Below are 22,412 nucleotides of genomic sequence, written 5' to 3'. Positions count from 1 at the left end.
CTTTTTTTGGGTATTTAGTTATTTTGGCCAAAGATAGCATTTCCACGAAAGCCTGCCAAGTCCTCCCCTGAAGTTCACTGTGGAAAACCTCTAAAGCCCTGCTGAAATACAAATGTGTGTCCTTAGAAAGGTGCAGAGTGAAATCCCAGTATGTCTAAAGAGTGTAGACCACAAGATATGAATACAGCAGAATATGGTTTCCAGAACCAAACTCTCCTCCTGCAAAAAAGCCTGTGAGTAAAGTCATTGAATGAGAAGGCAAAGAGAAAAGGCCTGTGAATGGCTCAGTATCCCACAAAGGGGTGGCCCCCCATCATTTTATGTATTACATAAATTACCATCTCCCAATATAGTATCGGGAGATGGTAATTTATGTAATAGCTCACCTTGGGTTTAGGTACAAGGTTTTAAGAAAAAAATAAAGATTAAGAGAATGAATGTAGGAGTTCAAGAGATAAAGGGCAAATAAACATACTTTAAATAATATTATTCAAAAAGCTGCACCAAATCCCCCAAAAAACAAATCCAAGACCCAACTGGGAATCCAAAGCGAGTGTGGGCTGGCTGGGGCCGTGCCTCGGTGCTCTGGGGGAGCAGCAGCTCTGTGGTGCTCAGCTCTGGCTCCCAGCCTTTCCCAGAGGGGCAGGGTTGGAGCTGGTCTGACAGGGACTGGCACTGCTCTATGGAGGTGTCATGTCACTTGTTGCCTTTCTTTATACTTTTTGTTTCTAAGTTTGTGTTAAATGCTGCTTTGTAATGAGCCACCACACATTCCCAAGGCCCTGGGAAGCTGACTCTGTGCCTGCATGGAAACAAAGCACTGCCTTTGACAAGCCCAGCCCTCACTGGACTGTCTGTCCTTCTGTGTCCACTTTGTAATTTCTGTCTGGAAAAACAACAGTGAGCTTGAAAGCATAAGCATGCAGGGAACAGAACAGACTAGTAAGGAAGATAACTGTGTACAACATTTTGTGTGCCTCTGTTCCAAGTTATGAAAACCAAACTACTACCTTATCTTTAGGTGAAGTCACCCTTTTCTTTCTTTATATGTCACAAATAACTTTTGCCTTCTGTATGAATGTTTGCAGCCTGTCCCCCAAGGCTTTTCTCAGACTGGCTCCCTTTATGTATCTGTCTTCTCATCATTGACCCATTTCAGTTCTTATTCTCCTTGGCTATGAAGCAGTGCTTCTATTTAATTAGTATTGAATCTCCTGCTGCTGTGTGTAGCCTACAGTCCTAAGATGTCTCAGACAATTCTGTAGTTTGTGACTTCAGCTGCCTTATCTCATTTTGAAATTATCAGCTATTTCAAACTTAGCTGAATACCAACCTGTCTTGAGATTGCTAATAAAATGAGCTAATGAAATAGGCTCAAATGCTAAGCCCTCTTGAGATTGTTTCTCTTGTGTAAAATCAATATTAATGATCACCCCATTTCTTCCTAACCACTCAGCTGCTCCAGGCTTAATAGTTTTTGAAAGAATTAACCTTGTATTAATTGCGGAACTAGCAATAAATAAACAAATTAGCTGATTTATAATATTCCTGCATTCTAGTTAGCAGCTCATCTCTTAACATGAGTGACAGATGATTTTAGAGTGATTAACTCATGCAGACCTTTTAGCAAAATGTGATTAGCAGTTCTGATTAATGGCTCTGTGCTGTTTTTGCATTTGAGCATCAAAGAAAAAAGGTTTTGCTCCTGTTGAAGTTAATAGCAAGGTGCTCTGATATTAGAAGAGTGTCACTTCTTTAAGGTTGATTTATTTTTAAAGGCAGGGTCTAATTAGTAGACACTTTTTTAGTTGTCACTACAAGCCCCCTTGTCATCAGCTTTCTGCAGGAAGAGGCCCCCTGTGTGTGTGTGTGCCCCAAACTCCATGGTTCTTCACATGACTTCATCTCCCCCACACCTTGGAACACCTGGCCCTAACTCAAGTGATCCTGCTGTGACCTGGCAGAGACTGTGGGAAATGACATTCACTTCATGTGCACCTTGGTGCTCTGGCCCAGGTGAAAATAAGCAACTGTCAGGAGCAGGTCTAGCTGGGGAAAGGGAGGAGACAAATACCTATTGCCCTGTGTGCTCCCCACAGCACACACCTGGACAAATGCTCATTCACCAGCACTGCAAAATCAAAATTCTTTTGGTACCAGTGATTCATATTGCAATTTTTGAACAGAAATAAGCTGTTTACCATAACAGGTTGGGTTTGCATTGCTAGATCTTTATGTTCTACTTCCCTTACCAGCCAAGGCAAATCTATTTCTCTTTCTTGATAAATAATTAAAAAGTTGAGGAATGCTCTCTATGCAGTTTTTCAGTTTTCTGAGTATTTTGTCTAGAATGGTGGCTGTTCTCATTTTTTACAAATAAACATACTTAATATATATGTTGTGTAATTTTGGACTCTTTTCTTGCTAAGTTAATGCCAAGTCCCCATTGACCTCAGTGCAGACAGAAATAGAATTCATTATTAATGTTTATCTGGGAAGAAGAGATTATTAAACAGATATGTACCTGTACCCTTGTCATGAAATCCTGACTCACAATCTTATAAATAACTTTTTTAAATAGGATATGACAAAAAAGCAAATGGCTTTGGAAAAAATCAATCTTCAGAAATGTCTACTATATTTTGAGAGTATTCATGGACAACCTGTAAGTATGCCATGGAAAGATAGCTAAATTAAAAATTATCTAACTTCTCTCACCAATATTTTTGGCATATTGAATATATTTAGATTAATTTTACACAATTAAACTAATTTTAGTTATTTCAAACTAATTTTCAGGTATAAATGTTATTTCCTGATACTGATGAATTTGGTTTATATGTTAGAAATTAAAGTAAAGTAAAAAGTGGCTCTGTATCTCTCCATGATTGGAAAATGCAAGATGTGAGGATTAAATTGGAGAGTTCACAGGAGATTTGGCTCTGCTATCATGTATGATTATAATGCTTATCAGCTGAGGAAGGTTTTATATAGGGCACCATCTGAGATATGAACTACAAAATTACATGACATGTCATAGTGTTTGCCTTTACTACACAGCAGGACTTAAATTATTTCTTAAAATCTCTTGAAGGGACTTCATTGCTGAATGTAGGGGCAAACAAAAAATGCCACAATTGGTGAGATGATGATTTGAAAATTTGTCTACACAGCTGAGGAATTTCTTTTGAATATCAGTGTCTGTATTCTTGTGAATGTCTGTTTCTGGCTAGTAGTTGTTGTGGTAGAGGAAAAGGGAACGTGCACCATTGTTTGCCCAAAAATTTGCCAGCTGTTAATATTATGATCTGATTCTGATCTCATTTTTTTCCATCTTCTTTGGGCTTGGAATGAGAGCTGATGGATGGAGTAAGTATGCAAGAAGGGTATGAAGAAATTATATTTCCTGAGAAGGAAAACAAAAAAAGGGATTATTAGTGCAATGTAGAGGTAAAAGAGACTTGATTTAGAGACAGGAAAGAGAATAACAGGGTGCCTTTGTAGCACAGGGTTCAGAGAGGGTGTTCTGAGGGCTGAAGCAGCTCTGTAACAGCAGCCTTGAAACGCAGTGCAGTGTGCTGGGGCTGACGTTTACCCTGCTGATGTCTGGTGTGGCTCAGCACCATCTTTATCCAGAATTACCTGACAAGGTCAGACAGAGAGACCACTCACCAGTTTAAAGTAAAAAAAAAAAAAAAAAACAAACCTCTTCTGGCTTGTTTGGCATTCCCTGGAGCTCTTATGTGTTGTAGCTAAATGGAACATGATGCCTGGGGAAGAGAAGTGGCCGGGCTGGGATAGGCAAGCCCTGACATTCCACATGAAGGGTGGCTCTAGAAGTGATCCCTAAGCACTCCATCAGCCAGATGTGTGCAGTGTCACCAGCCTGTGTTTGTCTACTGTCCCCCTTGCTCCTGCTGACCAGGTGTTTGTCTGTCTGAGCAGCTCTGCACTATTGCCTGTGCCATCAGCCACTCTGTGGCTTTTCAGACCACTCATCTGAGCGGGTGCACCTGGGCCTCTCTGCAGTGCCAAAAATCAGAGAAATTGCACCCAGTGAGTGCTCATAGGTGTGGGAGCTGATGAGCAGAGGCTGATGGTGGACTAGGGAGCAAATGACTCTCTTTGGACATTTTACCACTGAGAAAAATGTTATTTTAGAGGTGTGGGGGTGTGGTGGCATGGTATGGTTGGTTGGTGGGACGGGGGGAAGGTGATTTGTCTTGTTTTTGGTTTTTTTCCCCCTTGTGGAATTTGCTTGCTGCTTTTTGTTTTTCTTAATGCAGTAAGTCAATCAAGTGCACAGCTAGTTTCCCTAAGGTGTATTATTGTATTTGTGAACGTTCGTGGTGGATCAGGCACTTAACACCTGATTTAAAATCATATTCCCTTCCAAATCAATGCTCCAAGTGCTCATGAAAGACCAAGAACAAAGTAAATGAACAGATGGTAAATCCCCCTTGTGGAAGGCAGCTCTGGTGAGGGATGCAGGCAGCAATCCTGCACAGAGCCAGCTCTATGTGCAGGCTGCAGAGCCGTGCTCTTGGTGCTCTCCATCCCACCAGGCCGATGAGTGCCTTGTCCCAGGCAGACTGTGCCATTCCTGCTGCTTCATCACAGCTCAGGAGGTGAGCTGGCAATGCAAGGCACAGCAGCAGCACATCTGAACTCCTACTGCTCTAGCAGCAGCCTCAGAGAGACAATAATTTGCCCTCTGCCTGGGCAGTGTGGCTCGAGAAGGTGAGAAACCACACTGGGTATTCTCCGTTAGAAAATAGATTGTCATTTTCATTTTTAGAAATTGCATTGATTAAAATAGAGTTCCCATGGAATATCTATTGAAGCAAAATACACATCTGCTCATACTCTTCTACCCTTCTCAGCTTTACAGGAGAAAATGAGAACTTTTAAATTTACTTTTTATTTTTTTAATTTTTGAGGGCTATGTTCTCTTATGATTTCTCTTTAGGTAGCTAAGCAAGAAAAGAGTCTCATGAAACCTCTTTACGACAGATATAGAATTATCAAGAAACTTCTGGCTGCTCCATCTTTGATCACAACAATTGTAAGTTGGAAAGAATTAATCCTTTGTCAAGGAAACATACAAAATGCTGTGTTTGATTTGTACCTGTATGTCCATTTAGCAACAATAGAACTACTGATACCAAAAAAACCTGCTTGTTGGTTAATACAGGGTGTTGATACTTCAAAATGCTCTGTAAAATTCAAGTTCTATGCATGCTAGAGGTTCCAATGTCCAGCAGCAGTTTCTGAGGCAAGAACTTCAGTGGGCTGGGTAAGACAGCAAATGCTGACATTAATTTTCCATTGTGGAAAATATCTGCAACACAGGAGGAAACTTCTCTCTTTCCATGAAGGACCCTGCTGTCACTATACCTAACTTTTATATCCTATCAACAATGCTTTTATCAATCATGTAGCACATATATGAAATTTGTAGTACTTTAATAATATATTGGTGCAATGGAACAGTACTGGTCTCATAGTGAGAGAAGACAGTGGAAGTTAATTAGCATGTCTACCAAAAATACTAATCTAATAGTAGTTGAAGCGAGGTCAATTAAAAAAAATATTATTGTCTTGTTAGATGGCAGTGTAACTTTACATTTATTTGAAAAATCACAGTGTAAAACTTGGCATACTTGCATGCAGGTATTTCATTGAAAAATTTCACTGAAATTCCCCCTAAGTGTTACTTGCTGGGAGTTTGCCCTGTGGAGTTTTTATGTTTAAGCCTTAGTTTCAATAGCTCAGCTTTTTGTCTGAGGATGGTTGAATGTGAGCAAGTCACCAATATCAGTCTACTTTAGTCGTTAACAGTAGTTGCTATAAAACTGTGGAATCTCTCCCTCCAACTCTTTCTACAATCAAAACATCTGGATATAATATACACACAGGAGATGTGTATATAAGAGGAGTAGAAGTTCCAGACAGACTGCGCTGCTTACAAAATGCAGAATGTTAGTTAAATCTTTGCTACGTGTGAAGGCTTTTGGGCAGACAGAAATAAATTGCTGGCTGGAGATACCTGGGAGCAGGGCCAGCTTCTGTCCTTTTTACTCCTGGTAGGCAATGTACAGTAACCCAGTGACCCCAGGAGTGCTTTCATGAACAACCTCAGGTAGACCTGGTAAACCTTCCAATATGTGTGTTCTGTTTTGAATACATCCAGGAAGTCAGATCCTGATTCTTTATGTTGTCAGCCTATAACTGGAAGCATTGTAGTTTAAACAATTAATTTGATAATGTTTTGCATTTCCCAAGCAGGAGGAGGAAGACTCAGATGAAGACCATTCTCAAAGCAGCCATGAGTTATCATCTGGCCCAATGTCTTGCTTCCCTGTTGAAGAGCACCTGTGTTACTCACAGGAGGAGAGTGAGCCTGCACATATTTCACCTCTGGATGAAAAGAAAGTTTACAGACAAACAGCCTTGTCAATGTCCAATTTACATGAGGCAACAATGTAAGTTCTCTCTTTTTTCCCCCTGAATGTTTTAAAACATTTCCTGTAGACTTTGTAAGTGAAATATGAGCCTGTAAGAGAAATATGAGCCATACCTGTTGCATAGGTATATTCTATAGCAAAGGAGTGATTCAGTGCTTTTCTATGGGAGAGAGGAGGCAGAGGAGATTCATTGTTTGGGCAGCAGACTGGTGGTTTGAACTGTTTATTCAAACAACTTTGTGCCAACTTTTTGTCTTCAGGAAAAGAAAAGTAACCTGTTGAAGACTGTGCCTTCCAGGAACAGATGTTCTCATACCTTAGGGGATGGTATTTTTCTTTTGTGTTTTGATTGGGAGGTCTTAGATGCATAAATGAAGCTAACTAGACTCTAACACTATAGAGATCAAATAAAAAGTACTTAAGATTTCTATGTAACTCAACTATGTGCACAGTAGTTTGCTCATAAATGCTGGGAAGATATTTCTGTGCATTTTGTCATTAAAAAAAAAAATTACCAGGAGCAAATGTCATAACAGAATTCTCTCTCTGCTTAAACCCTTATTCTCTGAACACTAGCTAAAACACGGCCTCCAAAAATTATGCTTCTGGGTACCACTAGCATTTCAAGTGCATCACAGTAATGATTGGGAACAGCTGCAAATAGGAGCAGGGCTTGCATGTTGACTGTAATCCAGCCATTTCCTCCTGTGAGATACTGAGCCCTGTCAACTCCATTAATTTCACTGGGAATTTAGGCCAGCAGTAAGGCTCAGTCCTGAATGCTTCTTCTCTTCCATTGACCAGAGTCTCTGCCTTCCCTTTATTAGCTGCAGTACCAGTAAGAGGGAAGGAGTACAACTGTGTATGGAGTGTGATGGAATGGCTCTGGTCAGTGCCTGCCAAGGGCCCAGAGCACAAGCTCAAATCCAGGGCTTTACAACCCTCCCAAGCACAAGGGGGTTTCATGTTCCTGTCTCTGTTTCACAGGCCAGTTCTACTCGAACATCTCAGAGAAACAAGAGCTGATAAGAAGAGACTTCGCAAGGCTCTTCGAGAGTTTGAAGAGCAGTTCTACAAACAGACAGGAAGGTAACTCAGCAGAGCCCTCTCCTTGTCCCCTTTGGGTCTCCTTGAGGGTGGGCAGACCAAAGGGGCTGTACCCAAGGGCTGGAGATGTCTGGTCTCTGGAGATGTCCATCTATGTCTCTGCTTAGTTCCTTCAAGATGTGGTCATCCATGAGGAAAGCCAGGATTTGGGGATCTTCCAGGACATGCCTGCAATGGGTTCATACCCACCTCAGCACAGGATATTCCTGAGCTCAAGGGAGGCTGCTAAAAGTCTCTTTCTGAGGATGTCACTCTGCAGGGAATAGACTTGGCAGTTAGGCCATTTTTAAACAGCCAGATTTTAAAACCAGAAGCCACTGGTTTTTTTACCCAGAATTAAATACTGGCTATTTTTCACTCTGTTTTTCCTCCTCTTCATTTAGCAATTGAAAACCATGATCTATATGGGCACTGGTAACAGTGGTAACTGGTAACAGTTTTAAAAAGCACTATTATGACTTCTCTGCATATTTGAGAATCAAGTAATTATGCTTCCACAGCTGTGAAGGAAGTTGTCTCGTATATGAAAATTCAGTATTTTAAATATGATTTTATTTCTGTATATTAGAGCTTTTTGGTCCTGTCAAATTATCTTAGTCATTTACAGTAAAAAAACCTCAATCCTCATCAGTTGTTGCAGAATTAATTTTTAAGACTGTTTCTCTTATTACTCCTAAAAAGTGATAAAATGCTTTTATTTGCTTTTCGTAGGAGTCCTCAGAAAGAAGATCGGGTGCCCATGGCTGAGGAATACTCTGAATACAAGCACACAAAAGCCAAAATCAGGCTCCTGGAGGTTCTCATCAGTAAGCATGATATTTCCAAAACGATTTGAAGTGAATGCAATGCTGTGACGTTGTTCTCTAGGGAAAAAAAAAAAATCCAAGCAAACAAACAAGTAATGAAAAAGAGAAAGTAATTTTACAGGTCTTGGTCTGCTGCACGATTATTTGACACACTGAGATTTTTGATGCACTTTAACAATTATAATAGCTGTGATGAGAGAGGACAGCAATATGCAAGAATATTAAGCACGGGTGAGTGGAATATAGTATATATTTTTCCTTTAGAAAAAGCCTTGAAGTGCACTGTGAGAATGTTAAGAAATTAAAAGGATGTTGAAGTAATGTAGATTCTCAGTTTGACCTGCTCTAAAAGTGTGAGGAAATGTTCTGCAGGTTTTTAGTACACGCTAAAGTGCCACACGTTTGTTTCCAGAATTAACATGCGTTATAATTAATTAGTAATGTTGGCTGTTAAGGTGCTGATTCACTAGATTAAAAGAAATGAATTTGAGTGAGTGAAGGGAACACTCAGAACATACTCTAGCTGTCAAGACAGAGTTGCCATTCAATTCCAGTGGCTTCAAAGAAAGGTGTACAGGAAGAAGCAGTGCCAGGGCTGGGAGCAGAGCAGAGTGATGCTGCTTATGGAAGAAAAGGCCAGAACGAGACTGCCAGATGGAACTGGTGGTGTTACAGGAATAAGGGAAAGTGCTTGGCAAAATGAACCAGCTACAGGCTGCTGAGAAAAGATGGAGCAAATGTACTGGCTGCTGTCCTTTTCACTAGTTCACAGGACCTGGCTCACAGAATTTAGAAGTCAGTAAATAGATCAACTACATGCTAATTTTGATTGCTCTATTGACCTTTGCACTTTGGTTTGCCTGATGCTATAACATTCGCTTCTCTAACTACCAAAGCTCGTTTAAACGCATGCACTTTGTAAAATGTTGAAGTACTTCTTGTGTTATAAATTGCCACATATATATATAAAAACAGGACTAGATTACTGCATTATGCTAAGATATTTTGGATAGCTAAAGTACATGGTATATAAGTGAGTGTCACAGTTATCTGATGAGGACTGCTAGACTTCTTGTTTACTGAAAATAAGGTTATAAAAAGTTATTTTTCCATTAGAGTTACGCATCTTTCTTAACTTTCAAAGCACCACACTTTGTAATATTAAAGGAGTATTGTCACTGTTTGTGATAGGCCATTGGTGTGAAAAGTGGACTAGTAATAGAAAGATTATCATCAGGTTTTGTACTAGAAATGAAAAACAGAGATTCTGGGAAATTCCTACCCCAGACAGAAAGGAGGGAAGAATTACTTAAAGAAAAAAAAGAAAGGGACTGGAACCAGTTGAATCATGTTTAGTGTTTTGCTTTACCTATCATTTTGTATTGACCACATAGTATAAGCAATCTGTTTTTTATCTTGGTAAGAAGATTTTGATTTTATAAAGCCTATTATGTACCGACCGTGTTTGTATCTATCTAGTATGTAATGGCATGATTTGGAAGATGTACACATCTTCAAGTAGTATGGAGGAAAAAATATGAACACTAAAAAAAAGGAATTTTTTATTTTGCAGCCGTTTGTTGTTTCAGTGTACTGATTTAATAATTTATAACTTAACTTTTATGAATCAGAAATGGTCTTCATAAATCTGTTTTAATTAAAGTCATCTAGAGCAACAGGAACAGATACAGAGCTATTTGAAGTTTACAAACTACATCTTTGATAAGGGAAAATGATTTAATGACATGTATACAATTGATATTAAAATGTAATCTATATATTCTATATGATTGTATAATATTTTATACAACAGTACAAATAAAATATTTTTCTATTATATTTATTATGTCGAGACACAGTTTCTCTTTTCAGTTAGCTAATATAAATAACATAAATAACACTGTCAAACAACACGTTGGAAGTGCTGACATTTCTAGGCTCTGAAATTCAAATCATGCTGCAATTACAACCTTTCATGCTGTTCAGTTATCCCAGTACTTGTTCAGTAGTTAAAATTAACGCATATTTAAACACCATTTATAAGCCGTTATTTTTATTTTGCTAAAGCAGTTTATATAGGATTTTGTTATGTTTGGCAAGAAACAGAAAACAATTTTTGCAGCATCTAGGTATAAATGGTTGCCAGAAAGAAATCCAGGACTTCTAATCATTTAAAGCATTGGGGGAACAGAAGGGAAAGAGGGAGAGAGAAATCCTAAGAAGGCTATTGGAGGTTTTGAAGACTGGTAGTTGCTTTTGGTGACAGCGGCATGTGCATGCTTCCGACAGAACTGTCTGACTATGGAAATGGGCAACAGAGGTTTGAAGGCTCCTAAGGAATGAGGGAAGTTTTAACGTCCAACACTGATATTGCAGGTCTTGCAGCTGGGATCTTTCTTTGCATTTGCAGTAGACAAGCTCATTAGTTGGTGACCAGTAATTTCTGCAACTGTGCCAAGGGAGAGATCCACAGGATCAGTGTAAATTACTTCCAAAATAACATCCTGGGCATGATGGTAAACCATGACCCCGTCTTCTTCATCGCAGGTCAGAAATTTGTTATCTTTTATATTTAGCTGGGGAAGGCGCTGCTTACAGAACTCATCTCCTGGTGACCCCACCGGGGCGATCACGAGGATGACGTAGTGGTAGGCTGTGTACATGCAGTAGAAGTCTCCAAAGTACAAGTTAGTGTTTGGGTTGAAGAGTTTTTCAGCTGCAATCTCATACCTGTATCTTCCATAGGGTGAATCCTGGGGTGGTTTTCCAGTGTTAAACTCAGTGTTGCAGCTAAAGAAGATGCCTTCCAGCTTCCCACTGATTGGAGAGCCATGGCTGCCACTGTTATCCTTAACAGAGGGCTGCATAGCATTCCCATGATGCTCTCTACAAATGAAGGACTGGTATTGTTTATTTTGTAACACATAGTAAAGAAAAAGTGATAAGTTAGGACATCGTGCTGTTTGGAAACAGGACTGAAGGGACACAAAGGGAAACCATTAAACTGGAAGTTGGGGTTAGTATCATGGTCTTAGGACCAAGAAAATCAAGTGCTATTAGACTTGGGAAGAGCTAGAATAACTCCTGTTCAAGGGGAAAATCTGCTTTTCCAGCCTGCCTTCTCTGTCAGCTGTCTGGGTATCAGATGCAGGCAAAAAAAAGCACAAACAAAAAAGCCCCCAGATCACAAATATCTTTAATTAAATGTTTTGTTCAGACTTACATTACATTTCTAACAATAAACACATGTTGACTATTGTAAGTCTCCATATGCTGAATATACTGTTTGTTAATATGCATTTTTAGCATAGGCAGTATATAGTTCATGTCAAAAACTGCCAATGAAAGTTATTTCTGAAAGATGCTTTTTAGAGAGGTTATAGGAAAGAATGTACTGTCTACCAGTATGTTTTGTCCTCAAATGATCATTTCAAGTCTAATTGGTCTACTGCTGACTTCAATCAGTGCAGAGCTGGGCACAGAGAATTAGGCAATTTGGTTGGTTTCCACTTTGGTTGGTATCCAGCTTCTGCAGTCACTAGTCCTAAGGGGAAAAAAAACCTAACTTTTTTTTTTTTTTTTTGGTTAGTCTTAGCTCAATTTTATTACAGTGAAAAGAAATGTACAATGAACAAGTGAATTTTTAAAACCCCAAATCCCAAATTGCATTCAACAGCATTAGGCTGCTAAATTTAGGAGAATACTCCAAAACATCCCCTCTAACATTCTGTAGCACCTGAGATTTTATGTATTGGCAGGGCATTCCCCAGTATTTGTGTCCCACATAACTCTGGAAGTGTTCCAGTGGCAGCTTTGGCTCCCTCTGCACCTGCAACCACATAATACCTGAAAGGGAACCAGCCCCTTTTGTAAGTGTTGCAAAACACCATATTTGCTAGGTACCCTTCGAACAATGTCTTTATAGTCACTACATGACAGACTAAAAACGCATGAGGCTGTGGGCCTGGAGATTCTTATGATTCTTATATTCCCCTCTTGAATTGCTTTTACTTTTTTTTTCTTTTTTCCCTCTATCCTTCTTTTAGGAAAGGGGAAACTAGCCAAGAAAGACTGTTCTCTCTCTTCTTTTAACTTGCAACAGGTCCATGTAAAATGGTGCTGTGTGGGAGAAGGTTTTGCTTGGTTAAAGTGGGAGGTAGTAGTCAAAGCAAACAAACTCATAGTATACATTACAAAACAGCTCTAAATCAACACAGTAATATCTCCAGCTGTGATTATTCTTTTCATTATTTGTAATCTCCTCAGCAGCACTCTCTATTTTACTCTAAGATACATTTCAGAAGTTTTCTGAGCTGTTCAAATACTACCTACTTATATTGTCTCAAGCCCTATTTCATAAGACATTGATTTGAGTTGGGGGTGTAATTACTTTTTTATGACTGAAGAGATTACTAGGGAGAAAAAAAAGAGGAAAAAAAAAAAGGTTGAATAAGCTTAAATAACCACCTGAAACCTCTGCAACCTGAAAAGTCAGGCTTCATTCTGAGAAAGCAGGTTCCATTTCTGTGGCAAGATACTGACATCCAGTGGCCAATTAGGCTAATTATAGGTCGCCCTTTCTGGCGATCTGAGCTGCTTCTGGTGCTCCCAGCCCGGGTAAGCTGCAGCGACACAAACACCCCTTCTGAGCTCACCTCAACCCCTCCATTAGGGACTGTGCTTTAGCATCAGGAACAGCTGCCTGTATGCTAATGCTACCAGAGCTTTTCCAGGCTGTGTGATGACACCAGAGACCATGGCAGGCATGGGTTGACAAGGAATTTTCCTAATAGGAAGCATGTGGTTAGGGCTTTTAACATAACATAAAGACAGGTGTACCGGGGAAAGATTAGCCCTTGTGACTGTATTAGTCTATTTCTGATCAAAAGTGACCATCAGCCAGTTCTGGTAATGTAGCTTCCTACTGGCCTGGTAAAACAGCTTTTTGTCTCTGTTAGCTCCCTAACAGAGGGAAAACAAACCCATCTCTATTGGTGTCAAACCAAGGAGGAACTTAGCAGGAAGAAGAGGAACAGATAGAGTGCAATCAATTAGAGTCACATTTGGCAGATCAAGGCCAAACCCACAGCTATAAATGCACCTCAGTGGCAATTTTCGACACTAATGAACACAAAGGCAGATGCATTATGATTACATAGCTGAAAACAAAGCAACATGAGGATCAGAACAGCACAGGCATTTCCCTTCTGTGGTATCCAGCCCAGGATGGCAGTAGTGGTTATGGGGCCTCAAAGAGCCTCAACAACTGCAATTTGCTCTCTACCTCTACTGAGTTTTGCAGCTGTGCCCCTATGTGCAACAGAATAATCCTTCCAATACACAGAAGGTGAAGAGCAAGCCCATGCTCTGCAATATCCAATATACTCTTGGAATAAATTAGATACCCATGACTATAAAGTGGGAATGTTTCCAAATATAGTGGAGTCTGTTCTTTGAAGCTGGATTGCCTTGAGTTGTTTTAAAAACTTTCCATTCTAGGCAGGTACTTATGGGACACTCACATAAAACTGAAATTATGTGGCCCAGCAGGAGCCCCATCTCCTGATGAATATTAAAGAAGCACAGTCAGTGGTGCAGCCTTTCAACACACCGCTTACCTCTCATCCATGTTCTTCTAACAGGAGAAGGTTACCCTGTGTGGCTGTTCCTGCTCATGCAGCACAAGCTTTGACTCCTTCTATCAAAAAGTCTGCTTTTCTCTTACACTGATGCTTCTGACCATGTGTGGAGGGCACACTGGGTCTCCAACAGAACAGGGAACCTACCTTCAGCTATCCTGTTTTTCATTCCAACTGAAGCACAGTGGTTTAACAATGTCTAAACATAATGCCCTCTCCCTCCCCACATGGTCTATAAATTAACATTCAGATTGCAGAGTCTGTATAACTGCATTTGGGCATGGAAATGGGATGGTTGTACATGGGAGAGCAAATATTTGAGATGGAACTCTTACACGCAGACAAACGCTTGTGCACACTGTACACTCCTACTGTCAGTCACTTAACTCTTAATTTCTCAGTACAATGGAAATATTTAGCTACTAAACTCTCCATTATGATTACAGATGCTTTAATCAGGCTGAAGTCCCTATGAGTACCTCAGTTTCCGCTTCAAAACACAGACTTTTAGTGCCTAATGGAGGTGCTGAGTTAAGCAAGGTGAAAGAAACGAGTTGTGTTTTATTCTTTGCCTTCCTCTGAATGGGCTATAAAGCATACAGACATTCTGCTCTAGCTTCAGCACAGCTGTCTCTATTTACTTGTTTTCATTACTCCTTTAATTTGCCAAAGGACTTTGAATATGGTTAGTTTCTTACCTGATATAATCAAAGTATTCTTTGTGCTGATTCCGATAAAAAACAGACAGTTTAAGCATACGGCCTGCAATCACTTCAGCTTTTTCCAACAGCTGTGTTAGATGAACTTTTGAATAATCTGGAAAGGAAAGACAAACTGCTAGTACAGGGGACAGGAAAAACCATAACACTCTCCAAAAGCCACAGACACATGCAGACTGAAAACTAGGATCAAAGTCTTGGTAATATACATCACATCATACCCCAGTTTTCAACAGTGGAACAAGCAAATCAAATGGCAGGAGCAGGTGTTTGATTCTCTCCACTCCTTCCTCATGAAGACTCTGCAAGCTTACAGCAACTTTCAGCTCAGGATCTCCTATGTTAGAGCTGGTTTCCCTGTATTTGGGACTGCAGTGCAGCTCAGGACTGCAGAGGAGCTCAGGACTGCCGTCTCCGGTTTATATCAGCTGGCAAACTGTTTGCTACAATATACCTGGTTGTGAGCCAATAACCAATGACAGTACTAACAAAGCTTGCTTAGGACCCAGCTTAAACGGCTTCCCAACCAATGCAGGATTCATACTGAGCTTGCCTCAGTCCTCAGCTTTAACACAGGCATGCATAGTGACAGCAGGTCATGAACATCTTAAGGAAATCTTATAAATCAGATAGGCCAAAGTGACCCTCGAGACAGGGCGTTGATGGTGCTGAGGCTTTGCAATATGCAGAGAAGGCAGAACAGCAGAATATCTTAAGCTGTCAGGGAGCTGCCCTTGTACCTTTCCCCACAGGTGCTGGCAGCCAGCAGCAGGCACACAAGTGGCCCTTTCCTAGCCTGGGACAAGCAGTGGTACCAGGCACAGCACTTTGGGACAGCTAAGCTATTGCACAAGACAAGGGCAGTCCAGCTTAACATGCCAAACTCAGCACATACAAAGCCTAAAGCGTGAATTCCAGTTTCCAGGGGTAACTGTTTAAGGCCACCAGCACAGCTGGCACTGGCAGGTGACCAGCCCAGTGTGGCAGCAAGGTCAGCATTAACTGACTCCAGCCTGTGGAACAGGACCCCTCAGCAGTGTTACCTGCGGTGCAAAACTCGATGATTTCACTCCACTCTGACACGACGTAGTCGCCGTCCACCTGCTTGGAGGCCGTCTGCACCGCCACCGTGTACTCTGTCCTGGGGCTCAGGAACCAGTGCCCGCGCACTGTCATGGGCAGGGGAACAGCCTTGGCCACCAGCTTGGTGGGTACATCCTGGCACAAACAAAAGCACCGAAGGACACACAAGTCAGCAGTGAAAGCAAACCAATCTGCCACCCTTTCCTTCACTGCTTTTGCAGGTGTAGTCCCCAGCCCTGGCTCTTCTCTGCAAACTCCAGTTATTTCCCAGTTTGTTGGTACAGCAAAGTGAGCAGTGGCAGAGGACCATGGTGCAAGACCTGTTCTAAGAGACATGGGGATAACTTGCATGTATGAAATAATTATTTGTTCCAAGTGACTGTAGAGTAATACTATTATATATAGCCCAAATATATAATTCACTCTAGGGTCATTTATGCTTACATATGCAAAGAAAGACATGCTACTGAGAACAAAGGTATTTTAATTTAAGAGATTCTTGTGCTTTCACTGTTTTCTTTTGGCCAATGTAATCAAACAAAATTCCTCCTGCTGTCAATCAGTCCAGCTACACTGCTGCTGCTACCTTCCAAACTAAATTTCAACAGAGAAAATTAAACACATTGCAGAGTAGCTATGGCTGGTTCACATCTTTCAAAATATCCTTCTGTACAGCAATGGCCAGAAGAAGCCAAACAGCTTGAGCCTATCACTGAACCCCTTCCTTTTCCCCCCACTGCCCCTTTAGATCCTCTCTTTTGCTCTTCCAGTATATCGCAACCCCAGGGTGCAACCAAGAAAAATAGCTGCTTGTTGTAGTTGAAATACTTGACTTCTACAGGACCAACGACTTTGGTACAGACTACCAAAGGACAGAAAAAATTGAAGGATGGGACATTTTATGCAAGAACTGTAGGGGAAAGGACTTACAATGGAGTTCAATGACTCTCTGTAGTGTACCTGAGGAGCTGTGATAGAATGAGAGATATTTATTATTGAATATTCACCAGTAATAACAGAATAGCAAGACAGCTGCCATTTAAGTGGGCACTTTAAATGACATCTTCAACTGTCCACCTATAAATACTAGTCCACAACCATCTACCTATATACAGTAGTCCTATACTAGGACTACAGGTAGATGGGCTACTATAGTAGTCCATCTACCTATAACACAGTAGTCTTTAAGGAAAAAAGGAATATAAGGGAGATATTTCCTGGTCATGATCTCTAAGCAAGATCTGAAGGATTCTTTTTTCACTTGTCTTCTATTATGGAAAAAAATCTTTTTCCTTTTGTTTTCCTATCAACAAAAAATTATTTTCAGTTTCTGTATTAAGAAACTGTAAAATTAGCAGTTTGGGATATTACAAGAATTGATGTAGTTGAGTGATAATCCAGGGTAAAATTTTGTTGTCAAGATTTCTCTTTTGCCAATTATAATTTAAAACAAATTGTAGTTGTATGAAAACTTTATCTGAAAAGGAGACAGGTGAACACGCTACAATTCATAATATGTAGAGAAAAATTACAAAGAAAGAAAAAAAGAACACCAAATGACATTTAAAGCTACCACTCTGAAAGGCATCCCACTGGACTGAGTCTGCTACTGCTAATGCAGTCAGCAGGTACCACAGTTAACATCATTGGTCTTCCTGTCACCTCTTCTTGGGTTATCGTAAAAACAGCTTCCACCTGGGTCAGATCTCTGTGCTCACACCTCAGTGGTGGCTTTTTCTCCATTCATTTTGTCAGTTTTCATGTAACATTAAAAGCCTTGCTGCCCCAGGTGTCAAAGCTTTACCTTCCAGCTGTGCATCAGCAAACTCTTTGAACCATACCAAAAAAGGGAGAGACTAGCAAAAACAAAAAGAAAAAAAAGGGTAGAAAGAAAGGGGCAGACCACCACACTGAACTGAGGGGTTTATGTCTTGCACAGCTGGAGAGAAGGGCCAGATGTGGTGCTTCTCACAACTCTAATCTGCTGGGTTTTTTTCTAAGCAAATACCATATTCTTTTAAAGGCCACAATACAGAAGAAATGTTCCTCTGGGAACTTCTCCACTTCTCCCTTTCATCTCTCTTCTGCTCAGCTCTCATTCCAGGCTGAGCCACCAAAGAAGTGCAAAGCAGGTACTGTGCCAGCTCAAGGAGAGCTAGGATTCTAGAGTGGCAGATGGCTGCTCCACTACCAGCACCCACCAGACAGCTCTAAAGGTACCTAGATGGCAATAATTTCTAAAACAGCCTGGAAGCTTTGAATAACTCAGCAGCAAGGTGTATGCGTCACCCCATTCTCCTTTTTTGGGAAAAGAGGCAGCTTTCAGTCTTCAACTTTCTCCCATTTCATGTTACCCTTCCCTTTGCCGGGTCATTTCATAGAACACATTGTGGGTACTCAGCACAGCCAGATTCTAGTCCCAGTTTTGCTAAATATTTGAGTATTTTTTCCTATTACATGGGAGTAACCATATTTCCATATTTTAAAAAAGGGAGGAGGTATGCAAAATGAATTGAAAATACAAAATCTTATTACAATTCTGGTCTTTGCACACCACTACCAATACAAACCTTCTCCTTCACAGAGATGATGATGATAGTCAAAAATAATAAAACTTTATGCTGAATATATTTTATATATTTACCAACAGAACCAGTATTGGAAGGTTGAATCATTCCCAGGTACACAAGAAAACAAAGAGCTCCCTTTCCTGAGGTACAGCATGGATCTAGCAGGTTAAGTCTATATCCCAAGTAACTTTGCCATCTGAGCAAACTGATACTTATGTTAATTCTGTGTAAGTTAGAAAATGAGCTGGTCCCTTGCATTAACACCTGTGGGAGAGATGGGCACTTGCAGTGCTTTACCCTACCTCAGAGATAGGTAAGGGTGAATTCTCCTTGCACAGGCGTCTTCAGGGTGCTGGATGACTCCTAGGAGTAAATCCCAATGCTCTTTCTTATATCTAGGCAATAGGGCTCACTTTTTCTCTGTAAAAAAGCTCTGCTAGGAGAAAGGGCAGGCTATCCCTCTCTTTCATGCAAAAGCTTTGTTAGGAAGTCAGCCGATGGGTGGGGACTGAAGTCAGCTCCCTGCTGTGAGGATTCAGGGCTGCAGCTGCTGGGCCATCAGCTCCTGCTGCTGAGCTTCAGGTGGAAGCTCCTATGGCCGACCTTAGAGGGAGGAAGGATGCTTGTCTTGAGCCACAGCTGGGTAACACATTTGGAATCTGAGCACTTCAATTATCAACCAAAGTTCCTTCTAGAAGGTGTGCTAAAAACTGCTTAGTAGTAAAGATGCATGAAGACAAACACCCAAGTGCTCTGGCACAGAGCTGGAGTATTCAGTCTGTGCTTTACTATTGTCCACCCTCTCTCTACTCTGGATCTCTGTCATTCAATCTTGGGAATAAAACCATCAGAAAATTACACAATAAAAATCGTAACCAAGTCACTAACAAACTTAGTAGCAATCAATTTTTAGTAAATTCTGACAAGAAATCCAAATTATTCATCATTTTAATTGATAGATTTTAGTCTCCTGTTCTTACAAAACCAATTACCTTTGTACTTTGACTAAACACTACTGCACAATAAAAAGCTAGGGAATTGCTGAGAAACACAAAATAAATTTAATAGCTTTTCTTTATTAAACTACCAATATCCTTTCCTGCCCCCTCCATTTTAAGTCTAAACTCATCACTGTGATAAAGATTCTGAAATGTATGGGGTGTTTGCTCTACTAGGATAACTCTACTTTTCACAAATATAAATGTTCCAAGTATACACCAGTTAGCACATGAATGAAAAAACATGTAGAATAATAAAATAAATGACATCAGAAAGAATCCATCCCACTTTAAAGAGTATATTTATTCCTGCAGTGTAAAATGGGAATTTCATTTCAAAGGCTGTCAGTTCAAAATTAGTGAGAGTAAGAAAAAAGCAAAAGTACCCTATTTTATTTGCTCTTACAATTAAAAATGGGGCATAATACATGCCTATTATAACATTTGGTTTAGTAATGCTTCACACACTGGTTCCTAGGAACTGCAACCAACTGACCAAGCTTGTAAAATTCTCAATTTCAAGAAACAGTAAGTGATTTCTTCCTCACTCTTACTGCACATGTTACTTCCAGCCAAAAACAACAACAACAAAAAAGGTCAAATAAGAAAATGATACACCTGCCATTAACAGAAATCTCATGAAGAATACTCTCACAATAAAAAGCCTCAGAGAAATCGGTGGGAATATCTTCTGTTTATCCCACTGGCTTAGAAACCAACAGTTATTTAGGTGCTGAGAAAATTACACCCCTTACATTTGTTTAGACAGTTATTTGTGCCTTGGCAAACCTTATCTTTTAGATAATGCCAACATTATTTTTAAATTCGAAGAATGTTCTGCCTCAGTGTTTCTCTAGGTATCTCAGTATTTCAACTGTTCTGAGGTCAAAGCAAATTTTGCTGGATTTGGTAAGGCATTTGCAGATCCTGCAATGCCTTCAATATGTTCCTGCACCAGAGGCTTGAGGAAAGAGGCCAGATGAATATTCAGGTCACAGTGCTGAATGCTGCAAACTAAAATTGCTGGAAGCCTTCCTGAAGTGCATTAGAATTTGTGGCTCTTCTGTTGAAATGATATGTGTGGCTCTCAGGAGTCTGTCACTGCACAAGCACAGGCAGAGAATACATACATTTTGTAAATAGTGATAAAGAACTAGTCAGGGATAAAAATGGCAGTCTTGCACTACATTGTAGAGGTTCCAAAAATGCTTTCAAAGAAAACAGAAAAGTTAATGTGCAGTTCTCTGTGAAATAAATGTATTTGTGTGTTCATGCACATAGGCTGGAGACAGAGAAGGCATTTTGAGCAAACCAAAATTCCATCAGATTAATCAAAACCCACCTTTACTGGATATCCAATTCCTGTTTCCCATGGCCTGGCTTTGAAAGGTTAATAAAACATAGAGACTCATCTGTTTAAAATCAAGCATTTGTGCTTTGATTTTTAAATGAAAATTACCTTGTGTTTGAATTTGTTGGAATTCTTGTTTTCTTTCTTGTTGAGATCGATGAAGTAATGAGTAATGCGATCCTTGGATTTAGAATCCATGTCCCAAGAAATCTTGAAGGAATCACACGTGATGTTACTTATTTTGATGTTGTGTGGGACTGGAAGCTCCTCCATCTCTGCAATCCCACTATCTTGTGATTTATTCCCTGCATAGAAAATAAGCGTGATTTGTTCAGTGAAGGATCCATTTGATCAGTGTTTTGTGCTCCAGTACCAGCACACCCCTGAACAGCTTCTCACAAAGGCTCACAGGGGGTCCTCAGGAGCCAGTGGGGTACAGTTATGCAAGCCTGGATGTCAGTGATGGAAAGCATTGGAAAGGGATGAAATTCCCCAGGTGAATAAGCACTAATAACATGGTGCACAGAGTGGCTGGCATCATCACTGTGTGTGTTTGACAGGACAAACCATCTGAAGCTATCAAGTGCTCTAAGGTTCAGTTAAGAAGCCAGCAATGCCCACAGGTAACATAATGGACTTATTAATATCTGTCAGTGACTCAAACACAATCAAAAATCATATTCATCCTTAAACCACTTTTTAAGCACAAAGCACATCCAATCTCTGCAAGGTTTATAGATGGTGGATGCATATACACATATATGTACACATATTTAAGACAGCAACTCCTGTGAAATGAAACAATTAACACTTTGATGAGCCACAGCAAAAGAGACACACAAGCAAACTTCATTTTCTGTTCTTTATTCTTTCCATTTTCCCAGCTGAGACCTGGCAGTTTTCTTGGGAAGCTCTTTTCTAAGTACATATGGGAGACTAACAAATGACCATTGACCCCAAAAAGAATCTCTGGTTCTAAATTTAGGTCGCCCCTTAGTTCCCAAGGCAACTTTATAGTTCAGCATTCTAACATTAGAATTCAGAAACATTAGGTGTTCTTGCACTTACATAAGATCCAAGTCAAAAGTTAACAAATGAAAAAAAACCCAGTAAGATGAGAAAAAATACTGGGTAAAAAAAGAAAAAATCTGTATGATGTAAGAGAAGAAGTAAAGAAACACAACAGAAATAAAAAGAAAATTGAACATAGATAGGACAGATAGAACCAAAGGAGAAAACAAAAAGCTAATGAAAACAAAAAGCTAAGAAACTGAGGAAAGCTCCCAAATTCTGGCCAGATGATGAAGATGGGAAACTCATAGAGGCATGTGAGGCAATGACTTGCCAGAATTATTCATGGTCACATCTAATTATAGAAAAAGTATTTATACTTTTATCATAACTGGTAAAAATGATAAAAAACTGAACTCCAAGGTGTTTAGTCAGTAATACAAGTAAAAAGTTTACTTGGAAAACATTAGGAACATTTCAGCCTTTCAATATACTCTGCCAAAGAATTATTCCAGCACTTCAATGCAAGAATATTACTCTTGGCCTGATTATTCAAAATTCTGCTCATAGATATGTGAAATTCAATCACAGACTCTGCAAAATTCATAGATCTCCAGCTAGTATTGTGAATAATGTAGTTTTACCGATGATTTCAAGAACT

General features: G+C 40.0%; 2 protein-coding genes across 4 annotated transcripts in view; one reads left to right on the top strand and one right to left on the bottom strand.

The window, feature by feature from the left end:
• Nucleotides 1–10,223, top strand: part of FAM13C (family with sequence similarity 13 member C) — a 115,021-nt gene extending 104,798 nt beyond the window's left edge. Inside the window, exons 18-22 of the mRNA XM_053948764.1 lie at nt 2,582–2,669; nt 4,974–5,065; nt 6,286–6,485; nt 7,455–7,556; nt 8,286–10,223. Of these exons, the coding sequence (XP_053804739.1) occupies nt 2,582–2,669; nt 4,974–5,065; nt 6,286–6,485; nt 7,455–7,556; nt 8,286–8,409 (606 nt within the window). The 3' untranslated portion in view covers nt 8,410–10,223. The remainder of the gene's footprint in view (nt 1–2,581; nt 2,670–4,973; nt 5,066–6,285; nt 6,486–7,454; nt 7,557–8,285) is intronic.
• PHYHIPL (phytanoyl-CoA 2-hydroxylase interacting protein like) overlaps nt 9,919–22,412 on the bottom strand; it is a 126,907-nt gene continuing 114,413 nt past the window's right edge. For all 3 annotated transcript variants that reach the window (XM_053948767.1, XM_053948766.1, XM_053948765.1), the window contains exons 2-5: nt 20,849–21,045; nt 15,782–15,956; nt 14,718–14,835; nt 9,919–11,266 (exon numbers count right to left, since the gene is read on the bottom strand). In XM_053948767.1, coding sequence (XP_053804742.1) covers nt 10,732–11,266; nt 14,718–14,835; nt 15,782–15,956; nt 20,849–21,013 — 993 coding nt within the window. In that variant the 5' untranslated portion in view covers nt 21,014–21,045 and the 3' untranslated portion in view covers nt 9,919–10,731. The remainder of the gene's footprint in view (nt 11,267–14,717; nt 14,836–15,781; nt 15,957–20,848; nt 21,046–22,412) is intronic.

This window comes from Vidua chalybeata, chromosome 8 (assembly GCF_026979565.1).
Source record: "Vidua chalybeata isolate OUT-0048 chromosome 8, bVidCha1 merged haplotype, whole genome shotgun sequence".
NCBI classification, from domain to species: Eukaryota; Metazoa; Chordata; class Aves; order Passeriformes; family Viduidae; genus Vidua; species Vidua chalybeata.
Note: the sequence above shows the minus strand (reverse complement) of the source record. Positions and strands in the feature narration are given on the sequence as shown.